Below are 24,203 nucleotides of genomic sequence, written 5' to 3'. Positions count from 1 at the left end.
CAAAACACGCTCTGGTACGTCAACCTATGTTTCACCTCCTTGCCCCATGGTTGTTTCCCTGGAGAATTTGAAACTCAAAGGAGATTGAAGTGACCTATTTGGGTATGATAAGTGACAGAAATGCGATTTAAATTCTGGTTTTCTTTCTTTCCTTCCTTCCTTCCTTCTTTTTTGTCTTCATCTTGCAGGCATCTGTTTTAATAATAGAAAGCTGGGGAGTGGGTCTAAGGAATACAAAGAAGGAGGGTAAGAATCGAATTATCAGAGGAGACCAGGTGTCAAGGAGAACAACACTGAGTTGGTTAGGAATACGAGTTTGAGGAAAGATGTCAGAATATGGGGGTTTATGCCAAGGGAGATAAAGGTGAATGACAGGAATGAAGGACCCAGGATTAGGGGAGTTGTTTAGTAAGGCATATTCAAATAGAGAGTTCAAGAGGGTCGTGACCAGGTTTCTGCTTTTGTGTGTGTTGGTTTCATTGAAGGTGCGAGCATACCTCAGATTTTCTGATGAGAGAGATTAAAAATCATTTGAGCTGCTGGGAAGAGTCTGTTTACAGCAAATAGAAATATGATATCCCCTACTTCCACCCCAACTGAGGGAGGATAGCTTCGATCCTCTCAAGGAATTGGGGGTGGGTGTTGGAGTTTCCGAACATCAGGGATGTATGGCCCAAGGCAAGCTGTCTCCTCACTCCACCTCTTTTCCTAAATCTGTGATGCCCTTCCCAGGTACTTGTAGGGCTGGGCTGGGCAGGGGTAGGACTGACTTGTCAAATCAGTAAGGGAGCTTCATCTGGATCGGTGATAACATGCCTATGTTGAGGGGACTGTGTGGATGACTGAGACTCCCAGTTCGCTTGTTCTCCAGGAGCAGGACACGGTTCCTACCCTCGGTCATTTGAGCCCATCCTTGTTGTAGGAGTGTATGGCTTCATTGGCTAAAGATTGAAAGGTTGGGGGATGCCACAGAACCGTGCCGAAGAGTGATGTAGGAGTGGGAGCTCATAGGGAAGAAAATAGTCAGGCAGCGTATAGAGAAACAGAGGCACAACTCCCAGGACCCTTTGGATCACAGTCTCCGTCCTTGGGTAGCTGAATGCCCCTGAAGGCTTGGAATGTCGTGCTAGTTATTATGGACCTAAATAAGGCAAGACCAGTGTGGGAACAAAGTTGGCCTTGGGAACTTTGAATCTTTCAATCTCTAGTTAGTACTACCACTCATAACATAGAAACCTAAACTTTGATACGTTTACTTAACCGGAGGTCTACCTGACACACAATGTAATATGTGATGCAACAACTCTGGATGTTTCCCCGTGATCGCCATAAGCGTAGCTCCCATCTGTTAATGTATGATGCTGTTACGATACCACTGACTAGATTCCCTATGCTGTACCTTTGAGCCTTGTGATTTATTCATTCTATAACTGGAACCCTGAACTCCCCTCTCCCCTTCACCCATTTTGCCATCCCCCCACCTCCCCTCCCTTCTGGCAGGAGTCAAAGCTCTGCATTTATGGGTCTGTTTCTGCTTTTGCTCTGTTTGTTCATTTATTCCCCTTTTTACATTCTACACAGAAGTGAAATCATATAGGATTTGTCTTTCTCTGTCTGACTTATTTCACTTACCCTCATACCATCTAGGTACATCCATGATGTTGCAGATGGCAGGATCTCATTCTCATTTATAGCTGTGTAATATTTCAGTGTGTGTGTGTGTGTGTGTGTGTGTGTGTGCGTGCGTGTGTTTGTGTGTGTGTGTGTGTGTGCTTGTGTGTGTGTGGTCTCTTCATGTATTGGTGCACACTTGGGTTGCTTCCGTATCTTGTCTATTGTAAATAATGCTATAATAAAGATAGGGGTGCATATATCTTTTCAAATTAGTATTTCCATTTGCCTTGGGTAAATAAATACCCAGTAGTGGAATCACTGGATCCTATGGTATTTGCGTTTTTAATTCGTTGAGGCCCCTCCATAGTGGCTTTCGCTGTGGCGATACCAATTTATATCCCATGACCGGTGCACAAGGGTTGTTTTTCCTCCACACCCTGAGCAACCCTTGTTGTTTCCTGTGTGTTGAAACTGAGCCATTCTGACAGATGTGAGGTGAGAAGTCATTGTGGTAACGTTTACACATTTCATTTTCAACCATTTCAGAGCATTGTCTGCCTGTCACATTTGGTTATGGAAACTCAGACTGGGTCTTTCCTGGAGATTTCACAGGTTAGGAGAGGTCCAGGCCAAATAGAGAACAGAAAGCTTTTTTTTAAAACAGGGTCCAAATTGTGAAAGACTTGTACTCTGGAAACCGTAAAACACCGATGAAAGAAATTGAAGGTGACGGAAAGAAAGAGAAAGACATCCGATGCTCACAGATGGGAAGAATACATATTTTTAAAGTGTCTACACTACCCAAAGCCATCTACAGATGTCATGCAATCCCTGTCACCATACCAACAGCATTTGTCACAGAGCTAGACAAACAAGCCTAAACGTTGTATACAACCACAAAAGACCTTGAATGGCCAAAGCAATATTGAAAACGAGGAACCCTGGAGGTATCGCAATCTCAGCTTTCAAGTTCTATTCCAAAGCTGTAGTAATCCAAACAGCATGGTGGGTAGTGGCGTACAAAATAGCCTTAGAGCTCAGTGGAATAGAACCGCCAACCCAGACATAAATCCACCACTGTATGGTCAGTTCGTCTTCTACAAACAGGAAAGACTATCCAGTGGGGAAAAGGCATTCTCTTCACCAAATGGTGTTGGGAAAACTGGACAAGCCACATGCCAAAGAATGAACCTGGACCAATTTCTGTACCATACACACAAATAAACTCAACATGAATTAAACACCTAAGTGGGAGACTTGAAACCATAAAAAAAAAAAAAAAAAATCCTTGAAGAGAGCACAGGCCGTCATTTCTCTGACTTTGGCTGTAGCCACATTTTACTAGTTATGTCTCTTGAGCCAAGGGAAATAAAGCAAGAATAAGGTTTGGGGACTATATCAACCTACGAAGCTTTTGCACAGTGAAGGAATCCGTCAAACCTGAAAGGCAACCTCTGGAATGGAGAACAAATTTGGAAATGTTTTGCAAATCCAGTAAAGGGTTAGTATCCACAATGTCTAAAAAATGGATACATGTCAACATCACCCCCGTCCAAAAAAGCCCAGTTTACACATGAGCAGTAGACATAACCAGACACTTTTCCAAAGACAACATACAGACGGTCAACAGACACATGAAAAGATGCTCCCCCAAACTACAACGAGATACCACGTCACACCTGTCAGAATGGCTACACTCCAAGACACAAGAAGCAAGTGTTTGCGAGGATGTGGAGACTAAGGAAACCTCTTGCGCCGTTGGTGGAAATGCAAATGGGGGTGGCCCCTGTGGAAAACAGTATGGAGGTTCCTCAAAAAGTTAAAACCAGAACTCTCCTATGATCCAGTAATTGCACTACTGGATACTACCCAAGAGAATACAAAAACACGAATTCCACGGGACACACACACTCCTGTGTTTATTGCAGCATTATTTCCAACAGCCAGCGCAAGCGTCCTTTGACAGCTGAGTGAACCAAGAAGAAGCCCTATATGAATGTATGTGTGTGTGTGTATGTATGTCCACACACACACACACACACACACACACACACACACACACACACTGTAATTTTAATCATAAAACAATGAAATCTTGGCATTTGCAGTCACCTGGATGGAGCCTGAGTGTAGTATGATAAGCAAAGTCAGGGAAAGACAAATGCCATATGATTTTACTCATGTAGCACTTAAGAAACAACAAACGAGCAAAGGGAGGAAACAAAAGGGGAGACAAACCAAGAATTAGGCTCTTAACTGCAGAGAAGAAACGGCTGGTTGCGGAGTGGAGGTGAGTGGTGGGAGGGCTGAAAGAGACGATGGGGATGAAGGAGCGCCCTCGTCATGATGAGCACGGGGTGAGTATGGAGTTGGTGAATCACTATATTGTACAACTTAAACTAATATAACTCTGGATGTTGCTATTCCTGGCATTAAAATGAAACTCAGTGAAAACCCAGAAGTAAAATTTTAATGATACCAAGAAACTTTGTGGAAGAAAGAGATAGGCGACCTTTCCCTGAACTTTTTAAAATTTTGTTTGTAAATGAATGAACATGCTTTTCTTGTATTGTTTTGCTCTCAAGGCTTTCCGACAAACCTGGTCCTGATGATTCATGGTCTACATCATCTAGCCAAGTCTTAGATTTTGGTACCAAGGTAAAGCACCCTCCTGTGAAACTCACTTTCCTGCTCTGAATTGAGTTTTCTCCCTTATTTACTCTGAAAATTTAAGAGGAGCCTGTGTATCATCATTTCATGTGTGTCATGGAAAATTAGCAAGAAGAAACCACTTTACAGATACAGGACGCGTTGAATGTTTTGTTTTGTTTTGTTGTACTTTGGTAAATCCTACAGGTGGAGGCTGATCAAAGAATGGGCTGGAAAATATATAATGACCGTCATATGATATTGGGAAAAGCTTTCCCATCATGGAGGCAATGTGACATTTGCTTAAGGATAAGGATTCTCACTGTGATAGTAACATGACTGATACTACTCATGCCTAAATGAAACCTGAGTGGGTCCAAGTATCTATTGTAGGTTGCCCCCACCCGCCCCCCCACCCCCGGCCCCGGGCAAGTTTTATTTTGGTGACATACAGGATTTTCCTTTGGCTCTATCCTTTGTTCTACATTTAGACTAAAATAATATTAGAAAATGTAGAAATTTAGATGCTTACATTATTTCTCAACATTTACCTTACAAAGGTGTTCTCCTGTAGTTTTCAAATAACTGCATGAAGAGTAAGTTAAAATTGTGCATCTCCCCGAAGAATACGTATTTTGCTGAAAAGAGTAGCTCTATGAGCAGAGGCTCTTCATAGCCAAGTTGTCAAATTTCTGATTTCAGAAATCTTTCGTATTCTAGCTTTGAACACTATCTCCTCCTAGTCCTTGTGTCAGATTCTAAAATTTAAAGTTTCAGACATCTGATATTTATTTCAGTATTCATTTCAAAGCCCGTCAGTCATGATAAGCTCCTGGAGGTTAGGAAACACACTTGCCAGACTCCTGGAGCTCCTAGAATAACGTCTTGCTTGGAAGAAGCAATGTCATGGTTTTTGAATGGGAATAAATGAGTAGGGAAATGGAATTCCGTAGAATGGAGTTTGAAAAGTAACAAAATACGCATGATATATCACAATTAAATATGTGAATTGAAAAAGTCAGGCTTCAGTTTATATGCCGTTTTAGTGTTTAACATGTATAAACGCAAATGAATTCTATTGAGGAAATCAGGAGTTACACAAGAAAGAAGGTTACAGTATATTTTTAGTATCCTCCTATTGTGAGCTTAAATTTGCAGAGAAAAAGTCCTCAGCCTTTGTTTGTGTAACCGCATCTGTATGCCATTACATACATCCTTGGAAGGTTCCCATTTCTTCCCAGAATTCTCATTCCCAATTCTTTCTCCATAGTGAATGTTGACGTGTTAGGAACCTCTCTTTTCTGTCCTTTTGTTAGTCTAGTAATAATTTCTAGCTTTTCGGAAGCGAGAGAGGCCAGGAATTGAACAGTTTATTTATAGCGAAAAAAATTAAGTTATTTATTACAGTATTTATAACCAGATAGTGATAAGAGTCAGTATTATTAGGAATATACTGTGAATCAAAGCCTCTCTTTTACATAAATGATAGATAGATAGATAGATAGATAGATAGATATATAGATAGATAGATAGGTATAGATAGATAGATAGATAGATAGATATAATATATGCATATATACACATATATATTTACACTCATATATATACACACACATACATGTATACATATATATGTACACACACACACGCACACACACACATATATACACACACATATATAGACACATATATCTTTAAAAGGTTTAAAAGAGACTATTGTTCATGGTATATTCCCAATCCTATTATATACCTGTTGAAAAATGTATGATGTTTCCACTTACCTTCTTTTGCTCACATTTTTCCTTTTCTTTTTTGTCTTAAGCTCATGCTTGATTGATTGGTCATGTGTTTTTTGTTTTTTTTTTCTTTTTCCCTCTTCTCCCCCCATGCTTTTCATGTTTTTTTTTAATTTTTTTAAAGTTTATTTATTTTTGAAACAGATAGAGACACAGAGTGCAACGGGCGTAGGGGTAGTGACAGAGGGCGACACAGAATCCAAAGCAGGCTGCAGGCTCCGAGCTGTCAACACAGAGCTCAACGTGGGGCTGAAACCCACAACCCATGAGATCATGACTCATGAGCTGAAGGTGGATGCTGAACTGACTGTGCCACATACGTGTTCCCTGCACCAGGCTCTTTTTAATTGTTTACCCCTACCCTAATTTGTCCTTGCAGAAACTATTTCTTTAGTGTCTGTTCTTTTAGTACATCACTTTCTGTCAACTCCATTGTCAACATATTGGTTATAGAATCTACTGTCTGTGTGTGGTTTCCATCCAGGACTCATTGCCCCACAAGGTTTTTTATTCTTGTTTTTCTCTTTCTTGGAAGGGACAGAGCTAAATGTTTTTGAAATGTTTGTATTTCTCTTGGGAAGGGAAGGAGAGAGAATAAGAATGAGCAAGTGCTCGTTGTTGTGATCTGACAATATGCAAGGAATGATCTCAGGCCTTTTATATTTGTGGAGGGCTGTTTTGTGACCCAGGATGTCACTTGGAGACATTGGAGAATGTTCTGTGTGCACTTAAGAAGAACATGCGTTCTACTGCTGTTGGATGAAAAGATTTTATATATCAGTGTTGATATCCATGTATATAAATGCATATATATGAGGCCAATCTATATCTATGTATATCTGAATACATCTGGTCCAATGACACATTGGATCTGTGTTTCCTTACTGATTTTCTGCCTTGACGACCCGCCTATTGCCATGAGTGGAGTCTTAAAGTAGTCTACACTCATGGTATTTGTATGTATACATTTAATCATGTTTGTGATTAATCGATTCATATGTATGGGCGTTTCACTTTGGGGCCATAAACATTTGCAACTGTTAGCTCCTCTTGATGGATAGACCACTTAATTATGATCTATGCCCTTCTGAATCTGTTACTACAGTCTCTGGTTCAAAATCTAGTCTTTCTGGAGCAAGTGTGGCGACTCCAGCTTTCTTTTGACTTCTAGTAGCACGATACGTGGTTCTCCATACCTTCACTTTGAATCTGGAGGTGTCCTGGGGTCTAAAATCAGTGTCTTGTTGACAACACATTGATGGATCTTGTTCTTTGGTTTTGTTTTGTGTTTTACCCATTCTGATTCCCTGTGTCTTTTGATTGGGGCATTGAGTTCATTCACATTCAGAGTGATTCGTTAAACATACGGATTTAGTGTCATTGTGTTATCTGAAGGTTTCATGCTTTTGGTGAGGCCTCTGGTTCTTGGTAGTCTCTGCTGCTTTCCCTCACAGAGTCGCCCCTTAGGATCTCCTGTAGGGCTGGTTTAATGGTCATGAACTCCATTAGGGTTTGTTTGTCTGGGAAAGCCTTTCTCTCTCTTTCTATTCTAAATGACAGCCTTGCTGGGGAAGGGATTCTTTTCTGCATATATTCCCATTCAGCACATTCACCGTTTCCTACCCCTCCCTTCTGCCCTGCCAAGGTTCTTTGGACAGGTCTGCTGCTACCCTTATGAGTCTTCCCTTGTCGATTAAGACTCGTTTGTTCCTAGCTGCTTTCAGAATTCTCTTCTTATCTTTGTATTCTTCCGCTTTCGCTATGACATATCATGGTGTTGACATGGTTTTGTTGACTTGGAAGTGAATTCTCTGTGCCACCAAGACTTGGATGCCTGTTTCCTTCCCCTCATGAGAGAAGCTCTCAGCTATACGTTGTTCAGATAAACCTTCTGCCCCTTTCTCTCACTCTTCTTCTTCTGGGACTCGTAGGATGTGGCTAATATTTCATCTCACTTAATCACGTAGGTCTCTAGTACCTGCCTTTTGGTCCATAATTTCCTTTCTTTCCTTTCTCTGCTTCATCTTTGTCCACCAGTGGATCTTCTTTTTCACCGATTCTGTCTGCTGCTTCTCCCGTCCTTGCTGTCACTGCATCTAGTTTACTCTTTATCTCCTTTACACCATTTCATTTTCAGTGTTCATTGTGACGATTCCTTAGGTCCTTGATCTCTGAAGCAGGAAATTGTCTGCTGTCTTCTGTGCGTGCTTTCAAGCGCAACTATGCGTCTTATGAGTGTCAATCCCAAAGTGTGCTCACATGTACTGTTTCTGTCTCTTTTGAGCACTTCACTGGCTGTCCTTTCTTCCCGGAATTTTTTTTTGAGGAGAATTCTTCGATTTCGTCGTTTTGGCTAGATTCCTGCCCTTTGTGTGTGTTAATAGCTTGTTCTGTGTCCCACACCTGCGAGTACTACTATAATAAAAAGAGCTCCTACACTGCCCAGGGCCTGGCAGTTGAACAAATGTTTTTGGAGTGTGTTGCGTGCGCTCTTTTGGTGCGTCTTTGGCTGCTTTTCTCGCTACTTGGAAAGGTGGTTTGGGCGTTCCACCAGGTGTGCTTTGATTTGTTTGTTGAAGTAATCCTGGAAAAAAGGAGAAGAAGGTGGTGAATAATCCTTTGCCCAAACAAAAAGAGAAATGACTGGAGTGAAAAAAAAGACCAGGCAGTGACTCAAAGGAGCTCTAGGGCTTAATCCAGAAAGAGAGGGGGGAAAATGAAGAAGGAGATCTAGAAAAGTATAGAGAAAATGCACAATCAAGCAAACAAAGCACCAGAACAGAGGAAGAAAGGAAAAAAAATATATAGATATATCTATATATACCTATATATAGGTATATAGGTATATATTAAGATATATCTATTCATGTAGATATATAATTAGTTTGACCCACGTGAACTCGAGACTACTAGGCTGTTTCCAAAGGGAGATGAGGAAAGAGGAGAGTAGAAAGAGTAAAAAGGGGAAAGAGAAGAAAGGGAAAGCAAAGGAAAGAAAAGATTGGCGCCTGGGTGGGTCAGTTGGCGAATCATCCGACTCTTGAATTTGGCTCACGTCATGTTTTGCTGTACGTGGGTTCTTAACCCCCATCGGGCTCTGCAGTGAGAGCATGGATCTTGCTTGGATTCTTTCTCCTTCCGTCTCTCTGCACCTCTCCTGCTTGATCACTCACTTTCTCTCTCAAAATAAAGAAATAAACACTAAGACAGAGAAGAAAAAGATAAAAAGAATAGTAATTCAAATGAGAACAAAGAAACAAAGGTAGAAAACCAGAGAAGAGTTGTCCACTGGTGTCTGTGACAGGTGGTTGTGCTGGTCTACGGGAGGGGCTGTCTGGTCCCATCAGTGTCAGTCTCACTCCCACAGAGAGCAGTTATGAGGCACAAAGAGGCAGGGTTTTGTGTAATTGGCCTGCCTCCACTGAGGCTCACTGTCCATTCCCTGAAGCCCCACGATGTGGGTCATGGAGAGAGAAATGGCGACACCCCAATCTCTCCTGCTCACACGAGGTGTCTCAAAGCTCACTGTTTAGGTCGTCCTCACAGAATATCCTGGGGGCCCGGCTTGCCTTGCTGCAAATTCTCCTGTGCTCCCTGAGCACTGAGCTGGGATTCAAAACCCTATAGGATCCCGCTTTACTCAGACCTGGTTTTGGAGTAGGACCACTCTGCCCAGTTGACAAAGGTCCTCTGGCTCATGCCTGCAGAGTCTTTTTCCCATGGGCAGGGCAATACCTCCCCTTTACACCATACTCAAGGTGTTCTCTCCCAGTGTTTCACTGAGAGCCTAGGGGCGGCTCCCTCCCCACCAGGCATGGGAGGTGGCAGCTCTTTGCTAGAGAAAGTCTGGCAACCTTGAAGAGTCTGTTTTTTAGCTTCTAAGGCTGTTTTGCAAAGTAGAATTGGCTCTCTGGACCTCTCCTTGGTCTGTGTTCCGGACAGGTTTTCTCATATCCAAATACACTTCCCACAGCCTCTCTCTCTACCTTCCTTTCGTTTCTCCACCAAAGGGCTTCCCCCACTCCATGCTTGTGCGGACCATTTTATTTCTCCCAATCCGCATACACACCCTTCTCTCCCGCCAAGCTTTGTCTTTGCACCTGTGGAGATTTTTCTGTCCCTCTGCAGCCTGTATTCCTGGTATTCCAAGTGTTGTGACCTCAATACTGCTGTGTTTGAGGGTCAGGGGAAATTCTGATAACTCTCCTCTGCCATCTTTCCTCCTCCCGCCTCCTTTTATTTTCCTTTTCACAATTTTACACTTCTGTGTAGGTTTGCATTATTATATCAGTTTAGTTGTTTTATAGATATTTAAGATGGGCTCTGCTTACAGGAAATGTATTGATCTGAATTTTCTTTTTTTTCCCTTTTTTTACAGTTTATTCATTTATTAATTGTAGAGAGAGAGAGAGCTTAAGTGGGGAGGGGAAAAGAGACAGAGGGAGAGAGAGAAAATCCCAAGCAGACCCTGCACTGTCAGCGCAAAACCAGATGTGGGGCTTGAACCCATGAACTGCGAGATCATGACCTGAGCCAAAATCAAGAGTCAGTTGCTAACTGAATGAGGCCTTCAGGCGGCCCTAACATTTTCTTTGGAAGTCCCCTGGGTACTTTTAATTTAATATGCCTTAGTTTAAACACATTGTTTCTGACCCATTTCCTTTCCTCTTCCCTGACTCTTTTTAATCTGCTCTGTCATTTGTGTTCCCTAGCCTAATAAATAGCAGCCCTGGAACAGGAAATGTCCTGGATTCCGAACTTCCCTGAAATCACCGCAACCACTCACTCACCACATTCGATATTTTGTACCTGCTTACCATTTTTCATATGTTATTCCCGTAATTCACTCGCTCAACTATAATTTTGCAGTACTCTTCTGGTTTTGCTTCCTTTACGTTCGTCCTACATTGCTGCCAGAGTGACCTTTCTAAAATATACTTGTGACGATGTCACTCCTCTGCTTATTCAATGGATCCCCATTACCTGAAGGTGAAAATTCACGTGCTCACATAACACTGCTCTTTTTTCTTTTTTTTGGTTTCGTCCTGATGTTCTAGTAATATCTCTCTATCTATCCCATTCCCAAGAACTCTGTTCCAGTTTTGCCATATTGCATAGGTGTTGTCACTTACTATATTATTTCATACTTGATTCTTTTGCCATTATAGAATGCCCTTCACACCCTCCCTGTGCACTTTGTCTGTCTTTTAAGATACAGCCCTATCTTCCCAGCGTTTGCTGAGCTTCCCAAATGTAAGTGTTTTCTCCTTTGTGCATTCACTGTACGTTATTCACTTCCCTTGCAGAACTAGTGGATGTTATTTTTCTGTCCTTACCTGTTTTCATGCATCTCTACTGCTACTAGCATATAGAACAGACTCTGTCTTTTATTTCTATTTCCAGCTCTTCCCCAGATCGTGGCTATGACTTAACAGATACAGTATGTGCTTGTCTGAGTGGGTGAGTGCGTGACCAAATGAATCAATGTGATATTTTTCTGAAGTTGGGTTTTTGTTTTGTGCTGCTTTTCTAGGAAGGAACTTCAAAGTCAGCAATGGAAGCAAAGGAAGATGGTGTTGGTATTATTGAAAATGTGACACCAGAGCAAGCAGTTAATGACAGTTTGACTTCTGCTGGTGGAGTGCATAAAAATTACAGAAGTGGTAAGCTAGTGAATCTCTGTGAGTTGTTTTCCTATGATTAAATGCTAGTATGAAAAAAAAAATCTGGAAGTATGTAGATCCAAATATATTATCCTTTTTTCGTGAAGGTGTTTTTCTGTTGCTATCTTTCTTTAGAAGTATCCCAAGTACTATCCCCTTTTACTTCCGGAAAATCGTGAACCCCCTGAACATCTTTTCTGCTATTGCTTTTATTTTGTTGAAATATTCATGGAGATAGACTTGTGTCTGTGTTTAAAATTCATAGTAACACATGTTTTCATTAATTTATCTGTGACCCTATTCTATAGATATGTCAGCATTAAAATTAGGAGAAGAGGGAGATGTAGAATCACCTTCTCTTCCTGAGGTACTGTCTTCTTCTTATTTTTAAGTATAGGCATGGAGTGATGTTAAAACATCCAAGAGATGCGTTGATTTGCCTTTTGAATGATTAAAATAACATCGCAGTCATACTTGTAGTAATATAAGTAAAGTAATGATGACCTATTCTAAGGTGACAACTAGGGAAGGAGGTAAAAAAGTCCTGATCTCTCAGGCCCAGGCAGCTGCTGCATAATGCTACAAGCGCTGTATTTGAAATCAAAGACATGCTAGCATCTTGGTTCCGTCACTTCCTAGCTGTGGGATCTTGGAAAAACTTGCCTCAAGGTCAATGACCTCGTTCCTAAAAATGGCACCAATGCCCACCTCTTGGTTATGCATAATGAACAAATGTGGCAACGTTTTGTAACCTGTAAAGGGTGCTATAGAAACAGAAGACAAAATGATCACAGTGGCTTTTAGTGACTTACTATATATTGAGGATACTTTGTTTGGTGAATGTTTGTTTATTGTTGAGAGCGGGGTGGGGGGACAGAAGATCCGAAGCAGGCTCTGCACTGAGAGCAAGGAGCCCAACGCAGGACTCGAACTCATGAACTGTGAGAACATGAGCTGAGCCAAAGTTGGGCGCTTAATCGACTAAGTCACCCAGGCCCCCCCAAGAATATTTGTTTTAGGGGCGCCTGGGTGGCGCAGTCGGTTAAGCGTCCGACTTCAGCCAGGTCACGATCTCGCGGTCCGTGAGTTCGAGCCCCGCGTCGGGCTCTGGGCTGACGGCTCAGAGCCTGGAGCCTGTTTCCGATTCTGTGTCTCCCTCTCTCTCTGCCCCTCGCCCGTTCATGCTCTGTCTCTCTCTGTCCCAAAAATAAATAAACGTTGGGAAAAAAAATTTAAAAAGAATATTTGTTTTAAATGTGAAGATGTCTGAATGCCAATAAAATGGTCATAGGGTCCAGAAAAGAATGGGAAATTAGGAATGGGTTTTTGATTTTCTAACTTGGCACTATGTTAAGTTCTGGTAATCTCTTAGGGGAGACATCATGTAGGTATACAGTTGACCCTTGGACCAGGTGGGTTTGTACTGTGGGAGTCCACTTACACACAGATATTTTTCAATCAATAGAGTACCATTCTGTAAATGTATTTTCTGTTCCTTATGGTTACTCTTTCTATTAATTCTTTCTTTTGAGAGAGAGAGTGAGTACAGAGTACGTGGGTAGGTGAGGGCAGGGTGAGAGAGAGAATCTTAAGCCGATTCACACTGCAAGCATATTTTTTTCTCTTTGATATTAATTGATTTGGCTGCTAATAATTTAAAGGTTTCGCATTCTCTAGTTATTAATCCTTAAAAAGTACTCAAATGCACTTTAGTGCTCGTTATAAGGGATGGTAAGCTAAATAGTTTTTAAGGTTTATAACATTAGAAATCATCTAACTTATTTTTTGGTCAATTTAACATCTAATGAATTGTTTAGTTCCAAAAACTGACAAGCTTGAGTTTATGAGTTCATATTTTTCTTCTGTCTTAGGCTAAGGCAAGTTAGTTTTCACTTCTTGCAGGAAGTTACAATCCCGTGACTTGGGAACAGCTAAACATAGATGAAGAAAGTTAACAGTACAATTGTAATTATTTTCTCATTTTTCTTTGTCCGTACTTGATTACTTAAGGACAAGGTGTTTTTACAAACATGTATCCTGCCCGAAAAGACATGTGAAAATCAAAACAAGGAAATTAACCACCCATTTTTGCAACTGCAAAAAATTACTCAAGGACCAGCAATGAATAAGGAATGTGATAGGGAGCATGATATATCTCTATATTTAAGACATGCTTCTATGCAAAACTTTGAGGAAATGTGGATCAAATAAGGCAAATTAGACTGGAAAAATAGCTTAAAACTCATCACCAGTGAGTGAAAGCTGAAGTTTGGTGAAATTTGTTAACAATACAGCATTCCTACTCGTCTTGAAGAAGAACCACCACGGGTTCACTCTAAGGAGGAACCAACTGAAAGGAAATACCTTCGAATTGGACAAATACTGTGCTTGACTGTGAGGAAGAAGATGCATTTGGAGTGTCTGTCTCGGTAGTATTTCAGGCATTTCCTGAACAAAAAGAGCCTAGTCTTGAAAATGTCATTCTCTCTCATTCATACCTGGGTCCCCAGAATATGCTTGCCAGTCATCTTCTAAGCTTTCTTTAAATGAAAGCAAATCATCCAGGACATATAAATCAAAACCACACTGAGATACCACATCACACCAGTCAAGAGTGGCTACGTGACCAAACCAGGAGACTATGGATGCTGGGGAGGATGTGGAGAAACAAGAACCCTCTGGCACTCTTGGTGGGAATGCAAACTGGTGCAGCCACTCTGGAAAACAGTGTGGAGGTTCCTCAAAAAATGAAAAATAGATCTACCCTATGACCCAGCAATAGCACTGCTAGGAATTTACCCAAGGGATACAGGAGTGTTGATGCGTAGGGGCAATTGTACCCCAATGTTTATAGCAGCACTTTCAACAACCGCCAAATTTATGGAAAGAGTCTAAATGCCCATCACCCGACGAATGGATAAGGAAATTGTGCTTTATATACACAATGGAATGCTACTTGGCCATGAGAAAGAATGAAATATGGCCTTTTGTAGCAACGTGGATGGAACAGGAGAGTGTGATGCTAAGTGAAATAAGTAATACAGAGAAAGACAGATACCATATGTTTTCACTCTTTTGTGGATCCTGAGAAACTTAACAGAAGACCATGGGGGAGGCGAAATGAAAAAAACAAAAACAAAAATAAAAAAACAAACCTTCGAGAGGGAGAGAGCCAAACCATAAGAGACTCTTACAAATTGAGAATAAATTGAGGATTGATGGGGGATGGGAGGGAGGGGATGCTGGGTGATGGGCATTGAGGAGGGCACCTGTTGGGATGAACACTGGGTGTTGTATGGAAACCAATTTGACAATAAATTTCAAATTAAAGAAAGAAAGAAAGTAATCAGACTATGAAAATGAGAACAAAGCAGACATTGAGCATCTTTTTAACAACAATGAGGATTTTTAAAATGATATAGAAAATAAAAAAGCAAAGAACCCACTAGTTACATTTAAAGTGAAAGAAGGCCAAGAGAGTTTGACATCCAAATGGCAAAAAATATGGACCAAGATACCACCGATTGTATATGTGCTGCCGAAGCGAGCATGACCACCGATTGTAAATTAGACCTCAGTCTAGTGATTCATAGAGCTTTTTTGATTTGTGGCTTGCATGCTGCCATGTGATGAAACACATGGTTCAAACAAAAAAGCATGATATTTCTGCTGTCACAAACACGAGAAAACAAAACCAGTACAAGACTTTTTTCCAGAAGCCATTATATGCAGATAATGACAGTACTCATAACTATAAAAGTATTGATTCTGAATTAGAAATTGTGAGTTCATCTTCAGCATCTAGTTTTCCAGCATCTGAAGTACATCTAAGTGAAGAATTACATCAAGATATGCAAAGGTTTAAGAATGAGATAGGCATGTCACAAGTAGAGTTCCTGTCTTTGGAAAGAGAGAAAGTTCAACCTCCAAAAGAGAAGGAGGTCCGCCTTGCTTTTACTCTTGTTTTTTCTCTTTAGCAATTATCTGATCCATTCTGAGTCTCCACTCAAAAGAACAAGAGTGTGCATACAATGGAATTGTCTAAATAAGTAATTGTGTCTGGAAATAGATTATTTCTGCTATCTAACAAAAAGGAGTTCAGGGAAACATTCTTGTGATTTGTTTTCCTTAAAGTTTCAGTGTCAGTCTTCCAAGTAGTATATGAACTGGGAAACTAACTTAGCTATATAAGTACCATGTGACCTCATGAACCAGAATAACCATAAAGAAACTGCTTAAAAACCATAATAATCTCCAGGTTGTTTTTTTTTTTTTAATATATTGGCTTAAATATAAATTGCATTTCCATAAACAATAAAATGAGAAAGAAGCAATAACTAAGAGAAGGAATATAAACACATGTTCCCAGCTAAAGAAATCTATGTATTGCTTCAGTATGTGTCTGTAGACTCTGGGTCTAGGTTTCTTGCTTGTCTAGCAAGACAGCGGGATGCAGGATTACAATGGGAGAGACAGGTAATGTCCAGGAGAACACACGAGCCCGGATTAAGGGTCCTTGTTCTGTTTTTAATAGGATCAGAAGGCTTCCAAACATGGTGATGGACGTGCACAAAGAGACAATCAATCTGTGAACATGAACTCATGGGCATGAGGGAAAGGGGGTTTCAAGATCTAGGGTGTTAGGGGTTAGGGTCAATGTAAAACAAAATCCTGGCGCCTGGCAGATGGTTGTTAACAGCTGACCTGAGGCAGCTTCTCTGTTCATCTTAGCTAGTCTAGGGGAGAAGACAGATGCTACCTCAGGATCCACAAGGCACCTTTCTTTTGCTAATTAGCTCCCCTCTGGGCATCTTCACCCTGCAGCCTACAGCCTATAGCCCTATTTACCTGTTTACCTCATTTGGTCCTTCCTTCCTGTGAAAGCAGCTTTCTGCCATAGTACTCAATTGGGGAGTGTGTCCTCCTGAATATCTAATCTTGTTTACCTCTCACACCTTGGTCTTGGAGCCTTTGCCCCTCCCTCTCTGTACCTAGATACCTAATATTGTTTACCCAAACTTGGGTGTGAGCATCCTATGGCTTTGTAATTTTCTATGCCTGGTTAACCCATCAGTTCAGGCTCAGGGAATTCCTAAGCTGATTCCCCACAAAAATAGGCAGTCTTGTCTGCTTTATTCACAATCTTGGAACTTAGAATTTCAACATGACCCCTTTGAGATAGGCTTAATAACAGCTATTTGTATTATCACCCCTTTTTTCACATTTTTTAATCTCATTCTCAGATGTTTCTGTTGAGTCAAACCTTCACTTTATGTTCAATAAAGTATGATATCTCTTGGCCTGTATGATTTTTACCATGTAGGTAGCATAAACCTTCAGCAAGCCTTCAGTATTTAACTCCAAGGGAGAAAACTGAGTTTTGAGATGTGTGGACTTTAGAAATAGACAAAATCTAGAGATACCCTCCTTTAAAAGAATAAGTAGCTAATCTCCTCGTCCCAAATCAAGGTATTAATTTACTGTGCGAAAGTCACACTTTTCATGCATCTGACTAATTTAATGAATTTGTGGTAATTTCTCTGATTCAACATTCAAGAATTGTATCGTCTCTTTTGGTGCCATAAAATGCTAGGGAATGCCACTTTAGGAACTTGGTACAAATCATTTAACCTTTTTGAGTTTTACTCGCATTATCAGTAGTAAATGGGATTAAAGGTGATCATTACTTTTACATCCTCTCCCTATAAAGTTTTATGGTTATTGAATGTGAGATTCGGAGAGCATTACTAATTTCCCAGAATTCCACCCTAACGTCTGTTTCACTTTGTTCCTTTTGTGTTGTGGCAAACTTTGGTTCATAAATTTTAGGGGACACTGTCACTTTTTTTGAGAACCTTAGGATCCAAAAGAAAAAGAATTGTAAAAGGCAGTCAGGGAAAGAATAGCTCCGTGCAGAAAGAGGAAAGCTTCCTGGTTTTGTTACAGGAGCACCTCCATGTCCCATGTTTTAAATCTGGCTGTTGTGTAAAACCCAGGTGGTAAGGAAAGAAAAGGACACATTTTGTCTCTTGTCTTTTCATTTCTTTGTATCTCTTGGTCAGATGGGATGGGGTGGGTGGGGAATTCTCAGTAGCAAAGTGTGGATACGAATAAGAGTACAAAATTAAGAAAGCCCTTTTAGAAATTTTGGTAACTTCTGCTTTTTTTTTTTAATTCCAACAGAAATGAAGGAGAGTTTATAAAAATTACTATTCCTTGTAATGATAAAGTAAACACAAAATATTTTCCTCCATTGAATTTATGACAAACTAAGTGTCAACTGATAAAGTTAATGAAAAAAACCTTTTTATTGACTAAAGTAACAATTACCTTTAGTATCAAGTTCCATTAAAGGTTGAAGAAAAAAAGAAGCACAGAGGAAGTGACATGGAAGTATCAGAAAACATACATGATGCTGCGGCTGCTGGATTAATTCCACAAAGACAGAATGGAAAAACTGATAGCCATCAATTGCCTATTACAGAAAATAAAGATTCTGATAGGTAAGCCTATAGCAATATTTAAATAGTAGGTAATTGTTATTTTCCTATGCAACAATCTTTTCTAGTTTGAGCTAATCTTCATGATGAACAAATTTCGTATTTTTCGTGGAGATATTTCATCCTATGTGCTAATGAGAAAAATGTAAATACCAATGAGATACCATTTTTTGCAGTCATAGTGATAAATATTTTATTAAATAAAATAGCCAAAGTTAGGAAATGTGAGGAAAATGACATTCTTAGACACTGTGGTTAGATGAAATTGGTAACTCCTTTCTGAAAGGTGATATAGCAGTGTATTTCAAAATTTCAAATATGTCGGGACACCTGGGTGGCACAGTTGGGTAAGCATCCAACTTCGGCTCAGGTCATGATCTTGCACTCACGATCTTGAGCCTTGTGTCAGGCTCTGTGCTAACAGCTCAGAGCCTGGAGCCTGCTTCCGATTCTGTGTCTCCCTCTTTCTCTGCCCCTCCCCTGCTTGTGCTCTGTCTCTGTCACTGTCAAAAATAAATAATATAACGTGAGAAAAATATTTCAGGTAGGTCATCTCTTTATTCCAATGGTTTCATTGCCAGGACTGGGTCCTTCTGAAATACGTGACTTCTATAAGCAAGCGTGTGTGCCTGCACGTGCAAACACACACACACACACACACACACACACACACACACACACACTATAAGGGCATTTATTATATATTATACATATACAAAATAGGACAGATATATTAAGGTTACATATATATATATATATGTTACATGTATATGTGAAGGATATTGTATATGTGAAGGATATAGTCACATGTATATGTGAAGGATATATGTGAAGGAGATAGTCTAAATGTTTATTGACTTATTTTGAGAGACAGACAGAGAATGTGCACACTCGGGAGCCCAAGCATTGAGGGGGAGCAGAGACAGAGAGGGAGAGAGAGAGAATCCCAAGCAGACTCCACGTTAACAGTGCAGAGGCCAACACGGGGCTCGATCTCACGACCACAAGATCATGACCTGAGCCAACATCAACAGTCAGATGCTCACCAGACTGAGCCACCTAGGGACCCCAGAGATAGGCTAAATATCCATTCATTAATAAGGAAGTAACGTTTCACTTCTATAAAGTAATGGAGTATGTGACCATTTTAAAAAATGAATTTAGGTCTATGTGTACTGATGGTTTAACAAAGTATATTTAAAGCATTTGGTTTGGTTTCACGTCATGTCTTATGCACATTTTGTTAGAATACTTTGAATATCTCCTGAATTGCAAACGGAAGTTCCCTGCTACACTGGCAGTCTACCAACAAAATTGCTAGTTATTAGATTTTTGGTTTTGTTTCCCAGTGCATGAGTGCTCCAATGTTGGACCCTCAACTTAATCTGATTATTGCCAAGAGGATTCACGTGGCAACATGTCTCATATTCTATATAAACATTTCATGGCCCCTGTGCTATAAACCAAGATGCTGGTAATGCAATGAATCGTTTTTATAAAGGTACCTTGCTTGCATGCCATTATCCTGCCTTTTTAGAGAATATATTTCAACATGAACCACACCAAATTTTTCAACAGTGCCTTCATGCTATACAATTTGTGACAATTCAGTTTACAAAGTAGGACAATTTTCTGCATTCCCAACTCCTTTTACTTCTGTGTATAAAATTTTAATATGACTCATTACTTTGGATAGTATAAAATATCCTAGAGTTGGGTGACGTTTTAAAAATGTTTGTTTATTTTGAGAGAGAGAGAGAGAGCATGCACACATGAGTGGGGGAGGAGCAAAGAGAGAGGGAGAGAGAGAATCCCAAGGAGGCTCCATGCTGTCAGTGCAGAGCTCGAAGCTAGAGAACCTAGAGATCATGTCCTGAGCTGAAATCAAGAGTTGGATGCTTTGTGGACTGGGCCACCCAGGTGCCCTTAGAGTTTAATAATTTTTATCAAGCACGAAATACTGCCCTTGAAACTTCGTTTTTCTGTGGTCTTTCTAAGCATGAGAAAAATGGTAATCAGCTTATATATATCTAGAAAAAATTTAAGGAGTCTTCTCAGTGTACAATTTTGTGAGTTATTTTGTACCTTGGTCTGGCATTTAAAAAAAACAAACAAACAAAAAACAACAACAAAAAAAAAACAACCTAGTGTTACATATATGCAATTTTTAAGACTTCCAAATATTACAAAAATACTACCTAATCAGTATGTAACAATTGAAAACTACAGCAATAATAGAAAATTAGATCAACCATGACCATTCCACTTAGCTATGAAATCTGTCAACAGCCTTCTTCACTCTCTGATCCTGATTTCCCTCCCTCCCATCCACTCTTGAATTCATTGTAGCAATTTTCCCTCTCACTCCTCCAGAATTGTTTTTTCAAGGTTACCACCGATTTTCACTTTAATAAATCTAAACAATTTCATACATCTCATTTTACTTAACCTTTCAGCGATATTTGACCCAATGGAAAACTCTCTCCTCCAAAATTCTGTCTCCATGTTGCTTGTAGGCTATCACTCACTCACCTGATTTTCCCGCTGCCTTTCTAGTCTGTACACCTCAGCCTGATTTACTTGTTTCTTCTCGTCCACCACCTTTTAACCCATTGATGTCTTCCAGGAATTTGCCTTTGATTTTCCTTCTCTTGACTTTTACTATCTTGTATATTCTAATGATCCTCAAGTTTACATCTCCAGCCCGGATCTCTCTCCATAATTCCAGGCCCGCATATCCAACTGCCTACTTGATATCTCTTTCTGGATAGCTGTTGCAAACTTAACATGTCCCAAATTGAGCTCCTGATATTCTTTCTTAATATTTGCCTTTCATGTCTTTCCTAATTGAGTTAATAACAGTTCTACGTGTTGCTCTGCTAAAAAACTTGGTGTCATCTTTGACTCCTGTCTTTTTTTTTCTTTTTTCTTTCACTTTTTCTTTCTCTTTTCTTTTTCTTTTTCATACACATCACATCTCATCTGTCAGCAAATCTTGTCATGTCTTCCTTCAAATATATCGAGAATCCAAACACATCTTCCATGACCAATAGACTATCATCTGTTTTTTATATTGGTGTAATAGGTAACTAAATGGTCTTCTTGTTTGTTTGTTTCTTCTTTTGTTTTTCCTCTGTTTCCGTTAATTCTAAACACATTGGATCTAGTAAAACGTAAGTCGGATTGTGTCCTTCCTCTGCTCCAAGCCTAATTGCCTCCCATTTCGCTCAGAGTACATGCCAAAACTCTTCCTAATGCCGACAAGGCCTGGATATGATCAGGTGTCTCCTTCTCTCTCTCTGATTTGAACTCTTTTCTACCCCTTTCATTCTGTCCAGCCATACTGATTTCTCACTACTCTTTAAGTACTTCGGACATACTTCTGTCCTTGCTGTTCACTCTATCTGGAATGCTTTCCCTCAGATACCTCATGGCTTGCTTTTTCCTTTTTTGTTTGTTTCTCCTTTCAGGTTTTTGCTTAAAAGTCACTTTCTCAGCAAGGCCTTTCTTGGCCATCCTGACTAGTACTTCAACTACCCTTTTCCCTATAACACATCAAAATGTGATTTCTCTGCTTTAGTTTTTCTCCTCTAATACTGTATATTTTGCCTGTGTAGCTTATTGTTATTGTATGTTTACGTCACTCATGAGTAGGATTGTTATCTGTTCATTGCCATGTCCTCAGTGCCTAGAAAATGTTCTAGTCTATATAGTACTTATTCAATAATGTTTATTGAGTGGACGGAGTTTAACTTGTGTGTATAGTTTTAAACATAATACTAGCCCCCACCTTGACCAACTTTGGCATGGGTTCATTCTGACAACTAAACCTGTCAGTTATATACAGTTTTTGGATTTTGGGGGGCCCAATATTGTGTTTACTTCCTACTTGTTCTTTTAGTTGTATTTATGTTAGTTTTAATTATGGTGAAATGTATCAAAGAAATAGCAAACTTCCTTTATAATTACTAAGGAAACTAAAATATGGTGGCAAATTATTATAGGACTTTAAAAATTCTTGCCAAAGATTATGAGCCCTCAATATCTGAAATAAAAAGATGAAGTTGGAATTGATCACTTCCAAATAAGAGCGAGCTGTGCTGGTTAGGTATAGTCTTTTTTAACAGAGCAGTCTGCTATTCTTATACAGGGTTTGGGGAAGAGTGGAGTTTAAAAATTAGGGGACTTTCAGAAAATTAAATGGTTTTTCATCATCTGAAGCACCATGCTTATTTGGGTGAGACTGTTGTGGATTGGTTGGCACGCTGAAGCATGTGTATTGGAGTCACTGTTGTCCTTTATATTCGCTGTCTTTCAGAAGGAAGGAGCTGAAACGGATTGGTTGGTGAGTAGGGCTGGTGGGCATTGATTAACACATTTAAAACTGATTCTGGTGGCTTCTTGTTACCATGGCTACGTGTTAGGGTTTCTTTTGGTTTTGTTTTGTTTTGTTTTTTCTAAGTTTGAGGTGGCTTTCACCAGATGTTTTCTACTTAAAAGTTGCTTCTATTGACTGGGTTCAAAATGAAAGCTATTTCAAATTCTATAATTACAGATTCATTTTTGAAGTTTGGGTCGAGAGGAGTTGTTTGATAATTGCTTTCACAAAGATTCTTCTTTTCTTGGATGTTATTTCCACGAAAAAAGTTATCTGTATAACAGTTTTTTGAAAAAAACCACAATTGTTAGTTTTGTTTTTGTTTTTGGTGCTCTTCGGGGCTCATGTTTAAGTCCTCAATAATCTGTGGGAAATTTCATTATTTTTGGAAATGTACGTAGCTGTATGGTAATAATATTCTGTTGCATGCATTTAGTCCATGAAAACAGAATGATAATTTTCTTTTTGGTGAATCCCCCATTTTTTTTCTATCAGGATTAGATATTAGGCGAAAAGTATGCAAAAGTTGCCAAATCATTTTTTAAAATATTTTAAAATGTTTATTCATTTGGAGAGAGACAAAGTGAGAGTTGGGGACGGGCAGAGAGAGGGGGAGGCAAAGATTCCGAAGCAGGCTCCAGACTCTGGGATGTCAGCACACAGCCTGATGTGGGGCTCGAAGCCACAAACCCTTAGATCACAAACCGAGCCAAAGTCATACACTTAACGTACTGAGCCATCCAGGCGCCGCAAACCATTTTTTTTTAAACAAAAGCATAACTAATCAGATGATTGTTATTTCTGAGCGATAGATAATAACCTATGAGTACTTTTGAATTTTTGAAGTTTTTCCAGATTTATGAGATATAAGTAACCTACATCTGTGTAACTGTAAGGTGTACCTGTATTAATTTGATACACTTTTATATTGTCAAATGATTACCACAATAGTGTTAATAGTTCCATCATCTCACATAAATATCATTTCTTGTTTGTGATGATCTAGTCTTGTAGCAACTTTCAAATGATATGATACAGTATTGTTCACTGTAATCACCATCCTGCACATTAAATACCCAGAATTAATTAATCTTGTAACAGGTAGTTTGTACCCTTTGACCAATATCTACCCATTTCTCACAGCCTCCTAACCCTGGAAACCACCAGTCTGTTCTGGTTTTCGTGCAATTTTTTTTTAATTCCACATATAAGTCAGATCATACAGTGTTTGTCTTCCTGTGTCTGACTTCTTTTCACTAAGGATAAAGCCCTCAAGTTTCACTCATGTTGTCACAACTGGCAGGATTTCCTTCTTGTTTGTGGCTCAAAATATTCCATTGTAACTGTATACCATATTTTTTAATCCATGGATCCACTGATGGATGCTTAGGTTGTTTCTTGACTATTTTTTTAATTTTTTTTTAGCGTTTATTTATTTTTGAGACAGAGAGAGACAAAGCATGAACGGGGGAGGGTCAGAGAGAGGGAGACACAGAATCTGAAACAGGCTCCAGGCTCTGAGCTGTCAGCACAGAACCCGACGCGGGGCTTGAACTCACGGACCGCGAGATCATGATCTGGGCCGAAGTCGGCCACTTAACCG

At 39.8% G+C, this 24,203-nt stretch overlaps 1 protein-coding gene and 1 long non-coding RNA gene across 2 annotated transcripts in view; both read left to right on the top strand.

Moving 5' to 3' along the window:
- LOC106987592 (ankyrin repeat domain-containing protein 26-like) overlaps positions 1–24,203 on the top strand; it is a 139,715-nt gene that overhangs the window by 36,737 nt on the left and 78,775 nt on the right. The window contains exons 8-9 of the mRNA XM_053213931.1: positions 4,200–4,272; positions 18,059–18,225. Of these exons, the coding sequence (XP_053069906.1) occupies positions 4,200–4,272; positions 18,059–18,225 (240 nt within the window). The remainder of the gene's footprint in view (positions 1–4,199; positions 4,273–18,058; positions 18,226–24,203) is intronic.
- Positions 12,033–14,876, top strand: LOC128313752 (uncharacterized). Its single transcript, XR_008294798.1, has 2 exons — positions 12,033–12,089; positions 13,733–14,876. It is a non-coding gene; the product is annotated as an uncharacterized LOC128313752 (long non-coding RNA).

Source organism: Acinonyx jubatus, unplaced genomic scaffold, assembly GCF_027475565.1.
Source record: "Acinonyx jubatus isolate Ajub_Pintada_27869175 unplaced genomic scaffold, VMU_Ajub_asm_v1.0 scaffold_22, whole genome shotgun sequence".
NCBI classification, from domain to species: Eukaryota; Metazoa; Chordata; class Mammalia; order Carnivora; family Felidae; genus Acinonyx; species Acinonyx jubatus.
This window is presented reverse-complemented; position numbering and strand designations above follow the sequence as displayed.